Source organism: Amblyomma maculatum, chromosome 1 (assembly GCF_055883805.1).
Source record: "Amblyomma maculatum isolate TAMU_Amacu chromosome 1, ASM5588380v1, whole genome shotgun sequence".
In the NCBI taxonomy this organism is placed as follows: Eukaryota; Metazoa; Arthropoda; class Arachnida; order Ixodida; family Ixodidae; genus Amblyomma; species Amblyomma maculatum.
This window is the reverse complement of record NC_139344.1, coordinates 347,004,554-347,028,251: the sequence shown is the minus strand read 5'-3', so window position 1 is coordinate 347,028,251 and position 23,698 is coordinate 347,004,554. Positions and strand designations below refer to the sequence as shown.

General features: G+C 44.3%; 1 protein-coding gene across 1 annotated transcript; it reads right to left on the bottom strand.

Moving 5' to 3' along the window:
• Positions 1–8,914: 8,914 nt before the first annotated feature.
• LOC146207683 (uncharacterized) lies at positions 8,915–16,953 on the bottom strand. Its single transcript, XM_084587137.1, has 5 exons — positions 16,668–16,953; positions 14,162–14,313; positions 12,307–12,374; positions 11,729–11,809; positions 8,915–9,156 (listed from the first exon to the last, which is right to left on the bottom strand). The coding sequence occupies exons 1-5, from the start codon at positions 16,788–16,790 to the stop codon at positions 9,026–9,028; spliced, it is 555 nt and encodes a 184-aa protein (XP_084443263.1). The 5' UTR covers positions 16,791–16,953; the 3' UTR covers positions 8,915–9,025.
• Positions 16,954–23,698: the final 6,745 nt, after the last annotated feature.

Genomic DNA, 23,698 nt, shown 5'->3' with positions numbered 1-23,698 from the left:
CTTCAGTACCTGCACCAAGTTTGCAACAGCGCAGCCTACTGGGATTCACAAATCGTACCTATGTGGCGACAAACACAGGCTTGAATGGGTAGGGAACTCTCAGTGTTTGCTAGGGCACGGGTCTGTAACATATTTTTGTTTGCAAAGCTTGCGTGTATCCTTCAAGTCCGGCAATGTGCGAGGAGGAAGGTACAAGTAATACACAGGATATTTGCAACATTTGTGTGGCGCTATCAATGGCAGCCTAAATGGCGTGACTTGTTCCTTCGCTTAGGGTCTGATGGATTGTGCCTGATACACGCATTTGTCCATCAACCTGTTTCCCGTCTTTTTATTTTCAAATCGGCAAATCACCCGTTTCTTGTAGCTGTGCTCGTTAGGCAGTCTTAGTCCATATTTTCTTTACCTATCCGCACCGACTGGGCAGGCTTGTGAGGCGGCATTATGGGGATCCCTTTCAAGGTTGCTGACACTTTCAATTTCCTCACTATGCGCTTCTCTGTAGATTACCTGTATAGCCTGTCGAGAAAACAGGTGACCAAGATTCTCACTGAGTCTTTGTTCCCTACATCGTTGTATCGGCAGTTATCTGGGGTTTTTGGACACCAGTGTTCTAAAGCGTGTTAGACAACTGTGCATTCAGACAGCGCAAAAACGTTCTTTTTCAAACTACACATAGCGACGTTGCCGGTCAAGACATGTCATCGTGATAAGATGATGTTTGGGCCCTGGACGGTGAATCGCTGTCTGTGCAATGTGCCTGAAACAATTGGTCATTGCTTTATTCTGTTTCGTGATGCAATCTTCTTTTGGGACATACTAAAACAAACTCTTAAAAATGGCATTAAAATTACGCCATAGACTACCAGGTTTTTGCCTATTGACAAAACTCTATTGTGCCTTATGATCTGTTTGTGTTGATGGGACTATTAAGTCTTTGAAAAAGCCGTATGATAAACAGACATGCCGAGCCACCAAGATCGTCCAAATCCGTGTTTCGTGAGCAGTGTGCTTTGGTCAGGAGTGTATATGCTGCACGCGAAGAACATCCAAACTGGCTGCCGTACCTAGATGAATGATGTTTTAATCGGGTTAGGGATATAGCGGGTTAGGGATATAACAGGCTCGTTTAAGCAGCCCGGTAACGTTAGACATGAACAAGTTTGAGTAATTGAGGGTTTTTATTTTTTATGGAAGTTTTCGCATGCAATAAAGAAAACAAATTCTGGGTGTGGTGCAGTTGGTTGAAGCGCTCGGCTGAGGACCCAAGGAATGGAGGTTCGATTCCCAGTGAAGGTAGGTTTTTATTTGTCTGGTGACGTCATCATGATTTCATTTGATTGACAGCTATAATGTGACCGAGCGAACGCCGACAGTATGAATCACTAAAGGCTTTCACCTGAAAATGCGACTGTATCTGTGCAGACAGCGCGTCGGTGTTATAATTTTGAAAGTGGATTCCGCAATGCATTAACACTATCGCATCTAAACCTTAAGGCCGAGCTCAACCTTTTCCTTAAACCCTGCCGGTTGTCTTCACGTTGATGTCGCTTTCGGATCAATTGTTTCTCCGGGGAGGCTTGCGCATCATTTTTATCGCCGCCTTCTCATTAATTACGGTCTTAGAAACTAACGTCGCTAGACCTCACCAGTCCTTTCCTTACATAGCCTCGCCTGGCATGTCATGCCATTTGTTGGATTTAACTGGACTGTGCTAAATGGGTTTGATTGACTACAGTCAGATGCCCCTGCCTGGCTAACTGGGTCGGCCAATTCTGGCTAGTCTTGGCTAGCTTTGGCCAGCCAGCGCTAGGCTTAACTGAGATTAGCTGGACTGAGCTGGGCTGGGCTCTCTTCGGCAAGGTTGGCTAGTCTGCCGGCTGGTTGGTCCAGAATGCACTTGATTAGGACAAGCTAAAACTGGCTACTGATTGACCGACTGATTAGTTCAATCTTCAGTTCATGCACTAGAAACGGACCTCGTAGTAATTAATTGCTCATTTCGTTGTGCTTCGTATGACTGCAATGATTCATCTGCTTTTTCACGGACAGTACTCAACGGCATCGAATGCCAAATCTAAAGCCCTGCCAAGTGTTGCTCCACCCCCAGGCTGTCGTGACTATGTGACAGGCTATGTATGACTTTGACCCTCGCAAAGCTCTAAATTCTTTCGCACAGCGGCTTTATAATCCTGCTAATTCTTCTTCTTTACTGTCCTTACCTTTAGCTAATGCGCACCTGCGCAATGAAGAGTGGACTTATTCAGCCGAAGACAAGTCCACTTGTCAAAACGTTGGCTCGGCTTCGAACTGAGGCACTCCCTTTATTCTTGATCAGTGCCCTTTATATACTAGGTCTCAGAGAGGCACGCGGCAATATTCCCATAGACTCTATGGCAGCTTGCCGCCGCACCCTGACCTCACTCTCTCTCACACCCAGTACGACTTGCCCGCTTACAACACTCCTCCCTACCTTCTCATGTGAAGTGGCACTGATATGGATCCCCGATCGCGCGAACATACCCGGTAATCAGCCCTTTTTGTGTTGGGTCTTGAATTATATGATCGAGCCACGGGCGATGGCACTGGCTACCCAACTCCATTCCCTCCACATTTCTGCCCCCTTTTCATTTTCACGACTCCATTATGGACCTACTAACGCTTCGCGATATTTTGAAACATACAAGAGGTTATCTTCGGCAGCAGCTAATCTGCGCTCAGGGTCGAAATAATACGTTTTCGTTCTTTTTTTTTTTTTAGATAAGCGGAGTCCAGCACTTCTTTTTAACATTATACGCCATATGACGCATGTGTTCTTGTCAATTCATTGCACCTAGCCCAATACTGACCCCGAAACGTTTAGGTTCTCTTCGACTGCAAAGAGTTCAATGCATCTGGTCTTGAATAAAAATAAACAGATAACGAATCAGCATTGTGCGCGCTGCGCCTTACATGCGCCCAATGAAGCTTTTCTTCTTGAGTGAACTTACGGTAACAAGCACTTTTGTTCTGGCTTTCCTTTAAGCTGCCTTTCTCTAAACGTTACACTATATATTTTACTTCTATTTGAAGGTGGCGTTTTAGCCAATGATCATGACGTGACTGTCAAATGAACTCGATCCGCAGTTGTGTCAGCCTGCTCTTAAAAGTTTCATTAGCGCTATAAGGTGATAAATATTATACCCTCGTTTTTGCACATGTAAGGAAAGCAAATTCTTTTGGAGGTAAACTACAGACGTAATCAGAAGGGCATTTAATATTGTTGGCCTCAAACCGAAGATCCTGGCGAATATATAACTAAGGGAACGCCATCTTTGTCATGAGAAGTATGCAGAGCATGCTAGCCCCAAAAACCATTGAGAGCACGCAATTCCTGAATGAGAATGACGTCAGGCTACAAAGGCGAAGTCGGGAGCCATCGGCTAAAGAAGGCTCGATTGCTATTCAGGTTTCTGCTGTTCCCCTGCACAGTGCACATCATCGTTTCCAGACATTCTTGAGCTACTTTAGCCTGCTTCTCAGAGGGTGTGGGGACGGGGCACGGGAGAGGAGGCAGCGTCTGTTTCAGGGGTGTAGATGGCAGGCCGTTTGAGTTCATCCTCCTGTAATAGATTGCTAAGGAAGTTATAAATAAACTACAATCCTTGTATCGAGAATATATCTAGTTTACCCTCTGGGATCTCCAGTGGGAGCTGTACTACCGGAAAACTTTACCTAGCTATGCAGCCAAAGCGACAGAATCGAAATGCATCAGGTCACTGCGCCGCAGAATAGCCCCTTCATAAATTTCGCGAATCGTGCTCTGGACTATTACAACATCATAAAAATGATCACAATATATTTACAACAGGATTTTACTACAGCACAAGTCAGTGCAACGTTAATGTAGTGCATTTTCAAGTCCGTAGACTACGCCCAGCAAGCGGGAAGGCTGCACCATCTGTCGGCAATCTCCAGAAGCCTACGTCAGCTCCTTCTGCTGCGTTACTGCGTCTACCCGCCGGCTTTTGTTCGCTTTTAATGCGCTTGTCGATTACGTACGTAGCGCGTGATATTTATTAATCGCAAATTTACGTACGCTTATGCTAAAGGTAGTTTGAAGAAAGAAATGTCTGCGTCTTTGGCGGCACGAAAACTATTATTTCACATATAAAGGCTGAATTGAAGCAGAAACTCTGAGGCCAGATATGCCAAAACTACATGGTGTAGTAACACCGTGACCAAACCTCTGCCCCCAGAGGCTTGGTTACATAGCAACAAAAAAAAAAAAAATGTGCGGGAGTAAAGACCTGCTAAAGCGAAAGCCAGCCCTCGTGAAGATCAGATTACCAACTCACTTAGCCAAAACCTCAACGCCAAAGAAAAAAATTACATCTTATTTGCATAGTTAAATAAATGTGAAGTAGGTGGGTAGCAGTTCTTATCGCTCCTATACTTTTCATGCGTTTTACACTTTGTTATGCTTCGTTTTGCTTTGATACTAAACGTTCTCATGTATATTATTCCGCTCTTTGTTCGTAGTTCATTATTACTAATTTTTATATTTATAAATTTTCATAGAGATGAACGAACACTGTTTTGTGATCTGTGTAGTATTTCCATCGGCATTTGACACTAGAAAGGCAGATCCACTTTCAAATACGAGGTATAGGACACTGTGCCACTGCGTGGTAACCATATATTCAGTCATTGCCAACCTTCTGTTATGGTGTTCTTCCAATTACTTCATTAAGTTAGGAGGCTTACATCAACCGTTGTCAAAATCGCCAACCAGATTTGAAGTTTCATTATTAATTCGGGCTGGCAGCCCTGCATACACAGTTTGTAAAGCAGTGGTTTCATCTGCATGTGGTGAAATATATGCTGCAACGATTACCAAATTAGTCGAACGCCATCAAATGGCACACAGTTCACCATGCCCTAACGACTCCTCTCGCAACTCCACCGCTATCACTTCTGCTCTTAGCATATATTGCCAGCACCCGTAGATTTTTTCTGAGGTCGCTACGAAGCACAAAGGGAGCAAAACAGATGCTCCAGCGATTTGGCATCAACACATCCGAGCAGTGAAAGAAGGTCTCCAGGACGAAGAAAGGTAATCCAAGAGCAGGGAAATACGATTGAAGGCGAGCGCCAGTTAAGGCGCGGAGGTAAGCACAGGCTAAGCATAAGCTGCTTCACGACGCAGCGAGCGGCTCGGAGCCGAGGTCCAAGCAGCACCGCGCTGATGTCCATGAAGGCTTAGGAGTGATTGATTTGAGGGGTGAGATGCGAAGTGAGGCCTCCAGAGCGACACACGGCTGCTCAGTCCGGAGTAACATACGCTTGTACAGCGCTGCCTAGTGACGTCCGCTACGTCCGCAACTGTGACACGCCCCGCTCGCTCACTGGGTGCATCTGTAACGCGATGCAAACAAAATTACGGTGCGCATTAACAGCGCAAGGTTGGGCCACTAATCTATATTAGAAACCGGTCTAGACGTTTTTTTTTTATATTAACTAACAATCTTGTACCATCGCGATGCATTACTGAAGTTATTAAACTAAAAAGACTTTAAGTTTTAAGCACGTATTAAGCTGTGTTTATTTTGAAGTAAGACTTTCTACAATAAACGAAACTTTCTAAACACCCTCTGATAGTGACCGGACGACATTGCATGGGCAATCTGCTTTGGTGGACGTAATCGTGGCGGATAACGGGACCTGAATATGTAGCCGATAATACGTGCCTTTACCTTAGTGTGCATACGTTGTCTTATCTTTGTACAAAATAAAATTTCTCTTTTGTGTGCATAACCGTGTACGTTTTCAGTTTTGGTCATGTGTTGTCGTTCATGTCAGCATCTAACAAAACCTTTCTAAACACAACGAAGCAAAACAGATCGCCTAATGTGGATATCTAAATCCCCGCGTCCTTAATAGCCACGCTTCAAAAGTTCCGCGCTGTCTCACTAACCTTTTGCCTGGTATAGATCGCGGAATCGGATGGCGCCCAGTCGACTCGAGGCACACGTTAAGGCCAAGGATTTCTTCCCTCTCAACAAGTTGTCTTTCGAAAAGGTGTGTCTACTCATAATCTCGTTCCTCCTCGCAAGCGAATTCGACCCTCCTTCTTCTTGTCAGCTCCAAGCCATAGTTGTATTTGATGTCCGCAATGTCTGATCATTTACCCACGATCTTATCTTAAGCACACTTTCCCCTACAGCCTGCGGTCCAAAGACGTACGGCTACCCCAATGCATTTCTGCGCGACCGCATAGCCAAGTTCTGGTCCCTCGATTCTGTCTCCAATCTTCTTCCTCTGAAACGTGGTACACCCACAGGGCGATATTATATCATTAAACCTTTTCACCCTCAAAATTGTTCCTCTATCTCGTATTCTAGCATCTATCCCAAACCATGAACATACGTTCCATGCAGACGACCTTAATCTTCGACGCAATTCTTGGTCTCCTGAAACAGTACAGAACACAACAAAAATGTTTTTATGCATTCAGGATAGTTATCTGGATACAGTAGGCCTGAATCCCGCACCTTAAAAATCCGAATGGCTGCTCAGTGCGAAACCTCGCTGTCAACGCCATTATAAAGTCTAATTACTCTCACAACCGCGGGTCAAACAATCCCTCACGTATCGTACTAACGGATCTTTGAACTTCCTATCTGTGAGTCAATTAATCCCGTTATTGTTTTTGCAATTATTACAGTTTGTAATCAGATTACGCACCTGGTGAGCCAGGTTGTCAATCAATACACCGGGCTACATGAAGGTCAGGACAGGTAGCTAGTCCACGCATTACCACTCAGCAAAACCCTCGGCACACTTCTACACCTTACTGCAACCTGTCACATCAGATCGAGGTTGAGCTTCATACACTGTACAAGGCGGTTCTTAATGTTCTCATACATATGCCCAATGTATGAGAACATTAAGGATTAATTTCTCGATTCCTGCTATATGTATACGGGGCTGCTCTTGGACCCGGGATACGTCATACAGCAGCATCGAGACCGGAAAATGGTGCGCCTTTCTAGGACAAAACAACGACCTTGGATGCTTCAGCAAGTTGGACTAAAGCCTATTGACCGCCCAATAAAGTCCCTCTGTCCCCGCACCCAGATAATCTTAAAATCGTCCCTATTCCTAAAAACTTTGGAAACGATACTAACCCAGGAAAGTTTTCTATTCGCGTTTCCACGAATAATCACATCCTTCCTATTCATTCCACGATCTTCTACACAGACGCATCACGAAGTTGGAGTGGCTGCTTGCTTACTTGAGACCGGTAGTGAAGTGGTGATACCTAATCTTGGCGCTTGCACTTGTCCTCCTCCTATAGTGATCCTAGAGACCCCTATTAATAGTCGCCACCATTCAAGACCTCGCTCTAGCACGCCCTAGCCATTCAAGATATATCATATACGCAAATTCAGCACAACCTATACGTGCCATTAATACGGGTTGTATTCCTTCGAGACTGCAGGATGATATACACGAAACTCTTACCAAACTACGTCCCCACACTTTCACACTGAGGTGGATTCTTGGTCATGCTAGAATCCCAGGTCATGAGGTAGTGCATCGCCTTGCCCGCGAACTTCAGCACCGGGCGTGTGGGATTCTGTGGCCTTATTCGCCCACGTGGGACGGTACTCTTCAATGCAAAAGAGAAATCAATTCTCCCTATGACAAAATTAAAGAAAATCTTCATACACTTCTTGTTTCAGAAAACTCCCTCACTACCACGCAAATACGCATTCTTCCACGCATGCACCTAAATATACAATCGTTACCCCTGCCCGATCTTTTCTCTTCCGCAAAGACACTCTCCCACATTCCCGAATGTCCTGAACACTATGCTAATTTAGAACACTGCATTTTCTCCTGCCCAGTTGCAATTCAATCGCCCTGATTTTCCACAGCCTTATCCGGTAATCCTGATGGGCTTGGCTAGCCTCTGACAAGCTGGTGGAACAGATGGATGGCCCTGGCCCAAGACATTCACAATTTTACAGGGATAACACTGCGTCTTAATGAAGATTTTCCTCCTCTTCTTCCTCCTCCTCCTCCCCTTTGGCATGGGGGTAATGAAGGGGATTTCAAGGAAGATAGCAGGGGAGGGGGGGGGGGGGCGAAAAGGCAAGATGAGAGGATGTTTTGAACTTTGCGTGATACTACGGGCCGCAGCTGGCGCAGGACAGGATTAATAAATTTAAGGGAGAGAAGTGGAAGAGGCATTTGTCCTACAGAGGGTGTACTCTGACTGATGATGATGACGACCACGATGATTGTTGAAAAGCCTGTCTAAACATGTGTTTCTTCGCGACAATGAAGATCCCGTTGTATCCTTCGCTATGCTGAAATTATAGGATGTTTGCTTTTGCGTAGGCATCTACGAGCTGAAATCTATTGTCCGGTTGATAGCAGCGATTTCCGGCTTCTACTCACCACATCAGTTCAGCGAGTAAGGATTTTGTCTGCTAAACTCGAGTTCCTCGCACCCAGCTCCGGATGCAGCGGCCTGGTATTGAGGTGTGCTTAATAAACAAGCGTCCATGACAACTGTATGCCATTACTCGTGAAAGGTGGCGTTAGTTTTTCTATTTTCCATGAAGATCCGCCTGCACGCACGCCTTCGCACAAGGGAGGCGCTGGTTTTTACCCACTGCAGTTTTTTCTGCTTTGGTAATTTTCACCTTCACCCTGCTGAATGGTGGACAAATCGTATTTTTTACCAGAATTCTGTACATGCAAGGGGCACCTTTTCACACGAAACATATATTGAAAAAAATGTTCAGCAATGAAAACCAAAGCAGCGAATTAAAGTTGCAAGAGGAGAATCTCAATTTCTCGATTCCTGCTTCCAACACCACAAAAAAAAAAGCTGCCTCGGTCTTGATGAAAATACGTGCATATTTATTTTACTTTCCGGGTTTCATTTTTGGTTACCATGCAATAACTAATTGTTATGCGAAGATTTTTACCTAATTTTGTCGGTGTGCGTCCCCTTTACGATTCGGTATATTCACTCGCTGTTTTCCCTGCAGGATTCTGTGTCGTATAAAGAAACACTTTCGCCGCAGATATCTGCGTGAACTCTCAGGCAGTGTTCCGGAATTGCCCCGTCCGATATTTCAGGCACCCAAAGCGTGCATTCTGAAAAGAACAAAGGGCAAAAGCAGAAAGTAAGCGGAAGCAAATGTAATTTTCCTCAACTTTTCCTTTCGCTTACAGTTTTCATTAGAAAGCTCGGTTATTTTAGCACATATTTTTATTCCCCCCTTTTCGTCCTGGCTAACATTTAAATAACTCTGCTGATTTTCTTTAAACGTTCCTGTGTGACTTCAAGATGTAAAAACGTGAGTCCTAAGTGAAAGGCAACGGTTATACACTTGGATGTCTCTATGAGAAGAATTTAGAGGAAGGTTATTTCTTGTTTATTAAAATCAAAAGGCATAAGGCATGTTGAGCTACTTCGCAGTCATATATCGAGCTCCGGTACTCTCCAAGTCAGACTTCGCTTTCACCATTCTTTGTGACAGCCATTTCATTGGTACTCTTCTAGTATAAAGAGCGATTCAGTACTTTCTAGTGGTAGCTCTCTTTCAAGCTTGACTGAGGAGGCGGCACGTAAGGGATTCTTTCATCTCCATCTGGACGCAATTATCCGAGCTGTGTGCAATGCAATAAGGGAATATAGAAAGTTTCAATACCCGATGCAATGTCGAAGCTGCGGTTAACCACGCCGTAAATCGCACTAATAGTCGCTTTCTAATAGTTATTTGATAAGAATTTGCATCAGCATTGCGTAAGCATCAAATAATTTACCTGACTACCAGTAATCAAAAATGATAAATGATAAATCTTTAAAGTCTCGGGTTCTATGCAAACGATATCCAAATCGGCGTCTATTATAGCCTGAGTTGATTTAGGACGATGAACCCCACAAACCAAACTGATATTCAAATTTTCACAGCATACAGAATTTCTCATTAAACTGTTAAGAGCGATTCGTGCAAACTTAACATGCGAACTGTTTCTCTTTATACCCTCTAGCAACTACTGCTGTCGAACTGTCGCTATCTTTCTGTTTTTATGTAAAGCCAGCAATAAAATTGTTTACCCTGTGTTGCAATCAGAAGAACAGGTAGCTTGGCGCGACAACTGAGCTATCAGGTGTGCCCAATGGCGATCGTTCTATGGCATCCTCAGTGCCCGTATCCTTTGCCTTGTGCATAGGAACTTGCTTTTCGCCTCATTTTTGTATGATCTGTGAAGATGTAGTTCTGTGTTTTTGGGCTGTTAGAGCTGCGCTTGCTCGGATTGGCAGCAGCATCGTCCAGCGTTGACCTTACGGACGGCTGAGAGGTTAGCGACCGGTGCACATATGACGTCAAATCCGTAGGTCGTGCACTGGAATCCAACCACGGACTCGTGGTCGCTTCGGTTTTAAATTCTTATTGATTACGTATCACCCATTCAATGATCACGCTATTAATTTCCTATGATCGCCAGAGAAAAAAAAAAACTTTCCCATGTGTCCTACTTAGTTTTACTGGCGGTTTTCTTCTTTTGAATGAAGTAGCTAAGCAAACCCGGTTGATTTCTTTTCTAACGATTTCATTCACTACTAATTTCTTGTTTAGCTATACCCTATAGGCACCAGGATCCGAATCTTGCAGATATAGTATTAATACTATTATGAAAAATTTTGCCGACTGCAATCTATATGTCAATTAAGAATTACGGCTTCTGTTCTGAACATTGAATGTTGTCTGTATAGCTCGCTTGATAAGCTGTTAAATATATAGTTTAAAAACCAATGCATTGCTGTGAAATAAACGACTTATTTTGGCACGTGCTGTACAACATATCCGCTGTACAACGTCCCAAAGTTACTCAGGCTATCAGAGACGCCGTAGTGGAGGGCTCCGGAAATTTCGACCACCTGGGGTTCTTTAACATGCGCTGACATCGCACAGCACACGGACGCCACGCAGCCGCCGTGAAGGGTTCGAACCAGGGAACTCCGGCACAGTAGTCGGGCGTCTTACCACTGCACCACCACGGCAGGGCTGCTTGGATCATATCAGTTTAAAGAGTTTGAACTGTTAAATACAATAATCTGAATTCTTTTTCACCGCACTGCTTGTCACAATTGCTACATAAGAATACGCGCACGTCTGTGCCAGTCTGAGTGGTATAATAGCGCCATCGACACATTAATACTTCAAAGATAATCGCGCTTCAAAGTCTCAATTAGTCAGTGTTGAGTTTATCCAACCATCCATAACGCATTTAAAGATAGGTGCCTAGATCATCCCTCTAACCTGAGAGTTTGCAAAAGGAAAAATATTAGTGGTTCAATTTATTCAAACCGAAGATGGACTGAAAGCTCTTCGTTGTAATTCTATAGGTTTTCGAATGGTTACAGCGAGCTTCACGGTCCTACGTTCTTGGCTCCTGATCTATGACTGGCGAAAGAGAGGCTCGACAGCCTCTTTATACAACGTATTCGCAATTTGTGACGTAATGTTTGTTTGGATGACATCACTGTATGTTAGGTTCAATAGTGAAGGTCTAAGGTCAACACTGATGTTAGCGTTGTTTGACTTTAACTGTTTGGCCTTGAGGCTGACTGAAGCATATATTGCCCCACACATATAAAACATGGCTTTTTGCAATGAATAAATCAAGCGCTCTAAAATACTTGCAAATTGGTCCTTACGATATCCGAAATAGTGGAGTTCCATGACGCCACAGTCTGCGTTTGTGTAGAGGTAGCGGACGGTATCAGGGTGATCAACATCTGCGGGAAACGAAAGAAAACAGGCAGGACTGTTTTCATTCACAAAGCAAAAACGCTAAGCTTTAAGACTTTTTCAAAGGCTGCTGTCTAAAGGTGTCTGGCATATGAGGAAACGAAAAATAGCGAACACTGCAAGATATTAATGTACAGAAACTAAACGAGAACATAGCGGATGATCCATAGTAGAACGAGAGAAAGAAGATGGCTACACAGTATGAAAGAGCACTGAACAAGTGTAGAGAGAGAGCCTCAGTTCGTAAGCCGAGCCAGCATTTCAAAGTTTCTACGAAGACAGGTCTTGTCGAAACGTTGGCTCCGCTTGCGACCTGAGGCTCTCCCCACTACCTTTGTTCAGGGCTGCTTCATAATATATCGGAGGTTACTTTTAAGTCATTTTCCTTTCTTCTGGGCGTTTCGTCAGCGCGCATGTTTTTAAGAGTGTGGGGATAGAAGAAGATGTCAAGGTGACGCGAGTTGAACATAGTAATTTCTCTTACCCATGTCTACAACGAGACGAGCAGTGTTAATTGAGGGCCCTGGAGTGTAGTACAATGTGGCATTTGTCCTGTAGGTAAAAAATCAAAGATAAGCTGCAAAACGTTTAATGAAACGGCCCTTTCGTGTCTAACAACAAGTTTCGTGCTTCCTCTTGTAAATATAACGAGAAAATGCAAAAACGTACAAACCGGCAGACAAATAGAAAGTGGAAATCAAAAATGTGCATCTCTTTTGATCTTATCGCTGACGGCTGGAATGTCATATTGAAGTATATACCGTTTGATGTTCGCAAGCTACGTGCAGCCTTTGGCAGTAATGTACAGCACAATGGGTGTACTTCTGAGCCGGGTAGTGGCGGTCATTTAGCATTAGTGAAGGTCCTTCCGATTGGAGAGGCTATGACACAAAAAATGTTACAATCAAGAGAATCGTAACATTCGGTATGCATTACAACACGCACGAAGTGTCCAGAAGCAGATCTCCTGGAGTCTACACTTTTGACAAAGACAGTACAATGGTCTTTGGACTGAGGACAGAATAATCATCTGCCAGGTTTTGGACAGCACCTCGTCTTGAACAATGACCCCCACTTTGCAAACAAAAATGTATGGCGTTGGCCTTGCGTCCTATGTATCAACACAAAATGAGCGAGTTAAGTGCTTCAAAAGATAAAATGATGCGTACGCATTCTGCTCTGCATGTATTCTCGGGCCACTTTCAGTTATTAAAGACTACTGCAAGGGTATGTACGTGCTCTTCCCATAGCCTTTTCGCCAACATCGATCCGTTCTTTTTTATTCCTCCTACTTTAATGAGGTGGGCAGCGTTTTTCTTTAAATATATTTTTTTAATTATCAGACTTGAGCTGGAAAGCTGCCGGCCGAACGCCCCAATTAAGACCCGAATATGCACTTCTGCTGAGGCAGCATTCGCGCCGCCGTTTTTATTTAGAAAAGAGAAATCAGGTGCAATTTAAAAATTATATACCACAGCACAGCACGTTCTGTATGTCAAAATGCGCCGATATTAGAGCTTTCTTTTTTATAAATTGGTAGAGCGCTGCTAGCTTCGCGAGGCTGCTGGTCACTAGAAAAGGTGCGGTGGCTGCTAGTGGCGGCTTTTCGCAAAGGAGAAACAATGAAATAGGGCATAGAATATCATACTATAACAGAGAAAAATTTACGCAGTGTATATAATTGGGTGTGGTGCCTAATATAAGAAAAACAGCCGCATTCAACATCAGCATCTCAACAAATTCGGGTAAAATTTCATGAGAAAGGTTGAGCAACAAAAAGAGTAAAAATATATACCGAAGTACTTGAGATTTTATGCATACCATACAAAAGGAAACACGAACAGAAGAGGAGTTGATTGCGCCAAAAAAGTCACAACCAATGCGCATGCAAACACGCCGCGAAAAAAAAAGAAAAGTTCGTTTACAATTTTTCAGGAATAAGCAGCAACATGGTATTTATAACTGCGGTCTCTTCCTTTAGTAGTCTCTTTGTAGAGTGCACACTCGTGTCTATTATTCACTCAGCAGTAGGAAAAGATAAGTTACTTACCTCTTCTTATCTTTCATGGTCGGCTGCAGCAGGAACAATTTGGCTGCTTTGCTCCTCGTATTATTCTTCTTGTTCATCATAGCCTAAAGCTTTTTTGGCAAGGTTTGGCATGTATCCGGTAATTGGCACAGAAAGGTGCTGTCGGGCCCTTTTCATCGCTTTGTGACTCTTGCACCAGTGTCATTTGGTACCAGCAATTCATATCTTTAGCAGTCTAATATGTCACACAATCATTTAAGAAAAACGAAAAGTACAACACGGAGACTGTTTTGCACTAGAAAGGACTCACCTCGGTTGGCCTTCTCCTGCATTGAGGGACCAGACATACTTCGCCGAAGGGGCCTCCAAATCTAGATCAGTACGCCACGCAGTCAGGCATTTGAAAATAGGGTCTGTGTTAACATCCCTCACGGCCACAGAATACTTCACGGTTTCGAACACCTGCAATGATAGAGAGTGGGGAAAACAAAAGCTTGGAAGACTTGTGCTCCGCCTTTGACGTCATGACACGACAGCCTGAATGGCTCCCGTCGGGTGCGGTCTTAGGAGACGTTTCTTTGCTCACTTGCGATTAGCTACTCACTTATTCATTAGTCTCTCTCTAAATTTGCACCTGTGTTATCTAAGGCATATTCATTACAATATAGTCGTAAGGTGCCACACTATGTGAAAGAGTCCACGGCACAGCTATGAAATCACCGCATCACCCAAGCCATACGATTTTGCCTGCTTGGCGTAGGCGCCGCCATGAACGAGTGTCTGTAATGGATTTCTTCTAATTCCTATACTTCCCCTCCAGCGTTCACAGCTCGCCCTTCGCTAAGTTTTAGGGGAGTGTGCGCACTCTGTGGCATCTTATACCATGTTTTAGGTATTAAGTGCTCCATCGAAAAAATAGCGTTCTTCCTGAGACTACCAAATTGATTTTATTTCAGAAAGGTGACCTAATAGACACTCAACGAATATTCAAAACTAATAGAACTGAAGTTCTTGTTAACTGTAGCTTTGTTGACTATTTATTGTTGTAGTATACCGAGGTTCAACCATGTCTAGAAGTCGGTCTGACGCGATTTTGTAGCATCATCGGCGTATACTCGCCTTGACCTGCGGCGACCCAAAGCAGATGTAAAATTCGATCAGAGCTACTGTATCTTCAAGTAGCTATCAATTTGACAAAAATAAAAGATTGTCTCTGGTTCAGCATTCGGTGGATGCGCGTTCTTGAAAACCTTACGCATTTACCGGAGAAAACGACAGAAGCCGTGGTCGCCAGCCCAGCTATCAAGGAAGCAATTCGTCCCTCCTCTGTTTGTTCGCCCGTCCATAAGTTCGTCCATCCGTTCTTTCGTTCATACGAAATACGTAATGATCTTGCCACAAAACAGGTCACACACATCCATTAGCTTCGCTTTCATTGTTCGGAATGTCCGCCGGCCAAGAGTCGACCAACTAAAGAATTAATGCTAATGATTCGGTTAGTGCGTGGCTATGCAGTACAACATATCGTGCGAAAAACAGCCTTACATCTCAAACTGGGTTCTGCGAGTGGCTCTTGTGGCTTCCACCAAGTCCCAGTGCACTGCCCTTGGCCCGCTTTTTCCTATGCGTGCGGACCAGATACAATGCCTAGTTTGTTGATACCCATTGTAAAACGTTGGCTGTCCTTATCCTAGTTCATTCATCCGTTTCGCGCCGTCACTATAAGCACCATCCGCAGAACAGATATTGCCATAGCACCAATATGCTGCGTACCATCGGTTTGTTTATGTTTATTAATTAGTAGAGGCGGTGGACCGCTCGGAGAATTTTTCAGTGTACTAAGTTACTCAGAGCGTGCATTTCTAGAACGCCCAACTAAAATGTGCGAAGGAGCACTAGGTGCCGGGCTTTGGGGTTCGACGATAATGCGCGTTGCAGCTTAAGTCATGGGCTGCACATCCGAGCTAGCTAGCCATGCCAAGCCAAGAAAGAAGAGCATGCGTGCCTCACTGGGCGTTTCTAAGGGCGCTTTGATTGGGGCGCCAGGGAAAGTTCTGCCGCCGGTCAGCCCATATGCCCCGAAAAAGGTACCTACGTAAGTTGTAAAACATACCTACGCCGCGCAGCCGCTAAGGCAGAGAGCGGAAGATAACTAATGAAAACCAGGTGAGCCGCCATGTAATTCTGCCGTAGCCCAGCCGGTAGAGCCACGTTGATCGTGTGACTGCAGCTTTATGCTTTCTTCTTTTGTAATTAGAGGTGTGAGTATGAGTAACAGGCATTCAATTAGCAAAACACTGACTGCAAACAAACATTGGCAAAACTTAACGAAACGAGCAGAACTCAGGAAGAATCATTGCACAACCAACATCGCCTGATTGTGACGGCAGGGAAGGCTTCATATATTAATTTCTGTTAATTTTGGTTTGAATTAGTCATGTTCAAATAAATATTTTCCCGAAGCTAGAATTCCACAGTAGCAAATATTCTCGCACAGTATAAGAAAAATCCTCAAAGCCACCTGATTTGCGCTGTTGGTGTATTTTAAGGCTTCTTAATCCCAGCAGCCACGCAGCGAGAAATTCTGGCTGCCTTCGCAGTGCCCGAAGCTGGTGTAATACAACTGCATAATTACGCGAGTCCAGTGAGTGGATATATTTTGTAACGTCCAGTCTAAGAATCGCAGCAAGACTCCCTGTCAGTTTGTGCATAAGTGTAATGTCTTGTTTTCCTTCAGCAAAGAAGGAAGCACTAGATTCAGTATTATGCCAAGTGAACTAAAAGGTGGTGCATACTAAACCGGGACTTTTTCTCACCTCAAATGCATTCGGAAGGCCCTCATCGAGTGCTTGCGGCCATTTTGTCTGCGCCGCAGCAGCAAAGGAGAACGACCGCAGACTCCACAAAACCAGGAGAGCCATTCGGTGCACTGAAGACATCGTAAGCGATAATATTTACCGGTGGAGTTCCAACCTCACAGATTTTCGAGAGCAGCCTTTTCTCACTCTTGACAGGTGCTAGTCCCACGCTCGGTAGACACCAGAATGCGCCCTTTATCGCCAGGATTAAACAGTGCGAGAAGCGTTTAAAGCCTGCTTTGGAATATGAAGTCTAACGCAAACACAAATTGCTGCAGCCGCACAGTCATTTCTTCTCGCAGGGGTTCTGCAGAAGGCTTTTGTATATTTTAGGACTATATTATTTATCACCTGGTATCAAAAATGTCCTCGTTATGTTTTGTGTCTTGCATGTAGTGCCTTCACTTTTTTAATTGAAAAGTGCAGAGCCAACTAACCGACAAACATACGGCACCGAAAAAGCTGTCATACAATGAATGGGTCAGGTTGACCTGAATTCTTTGAAAAGGTTAATAAACTGAAAGAGGATGCCACACACCTGTACAGCATTCATGCAATATTCGACCTGCAATAGCGGCGTCGGGATTCGAAGCTCATTTCTTTTTCTATCTTTGTGGAATCAGATTTTCAGCAAGGTGCATTAGTACAAGTGGGTCAGATCGATAGAAGAATATCTTTAGTCCCAGCTGGGCTTTACGCAAATTTATTCAATTTTATTGTTTGCTCCTAAAGATCTTTATTCTATTCTGTGGGAGGAAAAATTTCGAACACAGTGACAATTACCTGATACGGTTTTGCGCAGGAAACAGGCGGTCTCATCTGCGCATCTTCTAGTTATGTATATATTATAATTTTATTGAGTACATGCAGCAACTGAATGCGACAGAGAACACTGCGTTAAGTGACTCCAATTACGAGAGGAAACTCCTCTGTGGTTAGCAGTGCAAAGGTCCCTTCAGGTTCTTGGTTTTTCACATTTTTCTTTCTTCTTCCTTGTCCAGTTAGAAACAATGCCAGAACTCTTCACATCAGCACAAACGATCGCGTGCTCCTTCGGAGAGACGCACCGCAAGGCAGTTGGCATGACTCCAACCAGTCCAACTTATCGGCATAACTTTTAATTGCGAGGTAACCGTCGATTGCAATATAAGATAGTGTTATGCACACGTTGATGAGAATGGTTTAAGTTGTGATGAGTGGCGAAAATTTGCTTTTACAGTTGTTCCTGAGCTCGCAAACACTAAAAACAGCCGTGGTAACCAGCAAGCTGCGTTTTTTATTATTATTATTGAGAGGCATGAGCGGAACATATTCAGATACTTTAAAAACAAAAACGGTCTAAGCATTTGATCTGTAGAACAATTTTGCTCCTGGGGTTGGTACTGAGCTAATAAGGTCTGGCACAAAAAGTTAATGGGGCGTGTTCAAAATACTGCCCCAAACCTCCTGACCAAGAACGATCTGTGTGATACTTCGATTGTTATCGTGAAGTTATGCAGTATGCGAACATTCTACTTTCATAAACTCTTTCCCAGAAAATGAGCGAATTTTATGGTTTAGAATATATTTGCAATTTATAGTATATGGTGTTTTAGTCATTGAATGATACGCTGTTTCACCAATTCGGGCAGATTCACCGCTCGGCATTGGACGGACGTTGTCAGCTCATTGGGGTACTTAGTTGTGGATATGTGTTTAATATCGTTCTCCACAATACCCTCGAGAACATTTTCCTGACGTCCCTGCAACAACAGGCAAGCGAACTGATATGCATTACGGCGCTTCACTTCTAAGTCGACCAGTCAGGCGCCAAGACAAGTACTTAACAGCTTATGCACACGAGGGCAGGCCGCCACGCCAGGTTACCACGCAGGAGACTTCACAGGTTGAGGACACACAAGACGAGCAGATGGTCGATGCGGAGAAGCCAGAGCCAGTATCTCATACTACGAAGGGCTGGAGCAACTCAGGGGCATCACAAAACAATTAGCCCCACGTCTAACTAAGCAAGTCGCAGCCATTGCAATAGAGGCAGCTTATAGACAAACATTTCCGCGATAGCGTAGGGCTACCGTGTTGTAACCCGAAAATCAACTCGCTTACACGCACGCGCATTTGCGCCGAAACTGTGACGCAGTCGTTCTTGTGCGCCGCTCAAGTTGGTGTCATATTATTTTGCTCTCTATGTGGCATTCCTCAGTTAGTCAAATTGCACGATAGTTTGTTACAAAGATTCAAACCGACAACATATGTATCTCTAACTGTATGCAGTTAACTGTAAGTGTACGAAGTATATCCGCCAAGAAGTTAGAGACGCTGCGCCTTACTTTCCCTAAGAATGTAAACACCTAAACAACACCAACTAAGAAAGGTTTCTCAGTGCACGTAGATTCCCTAGTGGTGGAAACATTCCGCAGCCCCTCTTACGGCACCTCCTCATTTGCATTGTCTGATTCAATGTTAACGTTGTTAATAATATATTAGTATGCTGCTTTAAGTTAACATTTCCTTGTATGGCTCTTTCTGAATGCATCCGGGATGTGTCGCTTCAGTTACACGCTGGAGCAAAATGGATAATGAGTGTCATGAAGCAGAGCAGAATTACCGTTCTCAAGGTTATTCTCCAGTGCTGCGTCGTTGCAGATGTAACACTAATTTTAGAGACGTAATATTTCTTGCATGGGTGGAATGCAGAGTGTCCTTCTTTTAAGTTACAAGATACTGGCTAGAACAGTTGCATGCCTCACCATTGAGTATATGACTAAACAAAAGGATAAAGAAAGAAGAACCAAGCAACCTGGGCCTTGTGACTCTGTAAAGCGAACTAGATCGGGCCCCAGCGTGATGCAGAGATAGTACATAAGATTAAAGTTCCTTGTTTTCCAACATTCTATTGTAGCCGCAATGTGCTAACTGTAAAGACAAAGCAGTGTCCCGTGCCCACTATGTAGTGCAAGGTAGGTGTGCAAAGACGCCGGCCTAAAGTTTTTTACTGGCGTCGCTAGTCTCTTATCGGCCCTGGCAGCATATATCCTTAGTCGTAGGTGAAAATTTCCATTGGCGGCAACACCTCTTCGTGTCCGCAAAAATTAAATCTCACTCAAAGCTTTGCAGGAAAGCGCCTGAAATACCAAAATAGACCGATGGACTGGTTCTGCATTACGCACGCAGAATTAATCTTGGACTATAGGCTTTTGCCTCCAAACTCGGCAAGGCCTATAATGAGCAATAAAATATTTTCACCAGTTCAATAGTGTAGGCCAGCATGTCAGAAGATCGGGACCATATAATTTTGTTACGGTAATGAATAGTTCTACGGCAGCGGCAGAAAGCTAGAAAATTGTCTTCGCCGTAAGATTACAGCCTACGCAAACATGTGTTCTCAAGCATTGTGGAGGGCCCTGCGGTGCTCCATAATATTCTGACACTTTTCGCTTTAGATTTCGCAGCAGTATACTCGTCATTCACTCACGGGAAACGTTTATGACTCTATAATCTCAGCTTTCACGTGTCCGAATGATTACAAAATGGGTTAGAGATTGGCCGATAACGAGGACTCTTAAACGCAGATCACATTTCATTAAAACAAGCACGCAATCATTATCGGCAACCGTAGCCGTCGTTGACGGGCGCCAGGACCGCTGCTTGGCTTGTCGTTTTCATGGCCGTGTGTAAACGCTTTGTGCCGACTGAAGAATCGCAGTCTGCATATCGCATCACTGTCTTTATCGTGACAAATGTTTCAGGCCACAAACCAGCTCATTACAAAACTTCCCAATACATTCACCTATTTCTGTTTCGACGCTCGCTCCAGTTTGCTCAACGCAACAAAAAGCATGGGTACACGCGCAAGCCAATTCATTCCCTCCGCCTGTTCGAAGCCAAATGAGCTCGTCACATTGTGAAGCTGAAGGGCCCCCACCATACCTCGAAACCAGTTTCACCATCGTGCTGGTACATGTGCAAAGCCACGACTATTCTCATTTTATTTAGGACAGACCTTGCACATCCTTGCCACTGAACCTAACCTTGTGAAGCCTTCCTCGTCTGGTTTTAGGCACTTTTGCTTCTGCGGTCTTTTGCTTTTATCAGGCTGACGCTCTTCATTTTTCTTCCAGTAAGACGTTTGATGTAATAGGTAACTGCGTCCTTATTTAAAAACTGCCAAACTATGGTCTCTTTAAGTCATATTGTAATTGGTTTACTAGCTACGCAAAGGTCCTACAAAGCTGCGTGAGTTACAATGAACAGAAGGAATCGAACTCACTGCGTTATTCTATATCTTCATCAATACGTTGCAAAGTTGTCGCTAAGTTTACGAACTAAATACATTCCGCATACTGCGCTCCCATTTGACTCCAGCTTAATCCAAAACGGTGCCAACTCTGTGCTCGAGTGGTTCTTGTCAGACATGTAGACCTTGCAAGAAAATACTTCCGTTACCGTATGTACTTGCGAGGCCTACTCCACAGAGTTTTCTTACACTCTCAACAACATGTCCATTACGAGGGTGTCTGCTGTTTGCGATCTTGATGTCTATTTAGAGAAGAATAATGGCTTTGTCGCATCACGTTCTAGATGTCAAGACCAGAAGCCTGTCCGTGCATGGCACGGCAATCTGCGTATCCAAGGTACTGGACAGCACTTTAATGTATGATGTTCTGTACCGAAGCCTTGGATGGTCGAAAGTATAGCATGCTTTCGTTGTATGGCATTCAACCTGGAATATAAACCCTTGGAAAATGTGCACGAAATGTCTGTGAGTAATTTCAAAGGCCGAGTGGTCCTATGCTCCTTATGTTTATGCGAATGGTCCTGCGTACACTGCACCTAACTGACTTTGCGACAAGACGGCATTCACAGGACCTTGTTTTTCTTCTAAAGTGTTTCCACAGGCACACTCACTGTATGGACATAGCATCTTTGGCCAGCATTCGGGAGCTTGGACGGCCAGGGCAGCAAACCCGTGTCTTTGACGTAACACTGTTTGAAACTACGCTCCATTTTATGAAGGAAGTGTTTGAGGTCATGTCACCGTATGGTGCGGATATATTGCATAAGGATGTTAGCTCTTTCCGGCAAACCTGCTCTTATCACTGGGGCTCGAACACCATTCGAAATTTACCTATTTATAGACTGTTTTTCCCTGTCATGAACTTCATCAATTTCATTACATTTTATTATACACCCCGCCGGGGTGGCGCAGTGGTTACGGCGCTCGACTACTGTTCCCAAGGACGCGGGATCGAATCCCGGCCTCGGCGGCATCTTTTCGATGGAGGCGAAAAGCAAGGCGCCCGTGTGCTGTGCGATGTCAGTGCACGTTAAAGAACCCCAGGTGGTCGAAATTTCCGGAGTCCTCCACTACGGCGTCTCTCATAGCCTGAGTTGCTTTGGGACGTTAAACCCCACAAACCAACCAACCATTTTATTATACATATGTGTATATTTTCATGGTTCTTTGGCTATGACTGCTTGGAGCGCGTCAAGTTAAAAGGCCTGCGGCTGCACGTACTTCGTACACAAATTATAAATGCCTTACTCAGCACCTGCTTCTTAAGCGCTATTTTGGAATTTATTAAATTGGTCATTTAGTGTAATCTAAAATGCTCCCATGATCTTTTAAACTGGTACGAGTAACCACGAGTAAGCATCCCGGGATACCACGACGTGTTGCAGAATATGACGGGGGTAGCTGCAATTTGCCGGTGCTGCGTACGCATTTTATATGACCAAATGAGGCACACAAGATAGTGTCTATCGCCCGTCCCAATCATAGAACAGATTTCACAAAACGAAAATAATTTTCTCTTTCATGGACGCACGTGTAAGGCCACTGATATCACGCTGTTCTCAAGCTGTGTTTGTTACACATTAAGAAAATAGCGCTGTCAAAATCGGCGACAGCAGTTCGATCTAAGTGAAAGCCATGCCAAATTGACTCATTCAATCAGTGTCGTCGCTACACGTGAGTGAAAAGGACATTGCCTTCTAAATGAGCATAACCAAATGGACAGCTACACCCCTAAAAGATCCCCTGTCGACAATGAGTGCGACCGATGCAGGCAGCGTATGAAATAAATAGCCCGGCTCCAGGCAGACACGAGCAATCAGAAAAAGAAATGAACTGTTTGCTAGCATTGACTTCGGCCGGGCTCCTGGCACTTCTGGTCGTCTGCTCCGAGGCAGCCAAAGGGCCAAACGTTTTACCAGCCAACGTTTCAGACGCTAGAATAGCAGCTTGGTCATGTTGGTTATGCATCTTGAGGATAACAGCGCGGGACACAGGACGGGAGCACAAGATTAGAGGACGACACAACGAGCGACACAACGACACAACGAGCTCAGCGCTCGTTGTGTCGTCCTCTAATCTTGTGCTCCCGTCCTGTGTCCCGACGCGTATCATGTATGAAACTACGGTTAGGTCACTTAACCGCGTTTGGTGGGTTATACCATGATACTATTGTCGAAAATTTTGGAATGAGTTCAAAATAGATTTAGTACGTCAGGAAGTATAGATTAAATTGATTTCTTTCTTTTTCCTGGAAACGTCTGCCAATATAGTTATCTGGATACAGTAGGCTTGCCTCCTGTACCTTAAGAATCCGAACTGCACCTCATTGCAAAAGCTCGCTATCAACGACAACATAACGTCTAATTACACTCACAACGGCGGCTCACACAATACCTCACGGATTTTTGGACTTTCCAAACTGTGGGTAAATTAATCCGGTCAGTGTTTCCACAACTGTTAAAGTTTGCAATCAGCTCACGTACCTGGTCCGCCACGTTGTCACCTAGCACACCGGGCTACATGAAGGTCGATTCAGGCAGCTAGTCCACGGATTAACACTCAGCAAAACTCTCGGTACAATTCTACACTTTACTGCAACCTGTCACATTAGATCGAGGTTGCTCTTGATGCATTGTACAAGGCTGCACTAAGTTCCCATATTTAAGCCCACTGGGCGCCTATAGTGTATACGAGG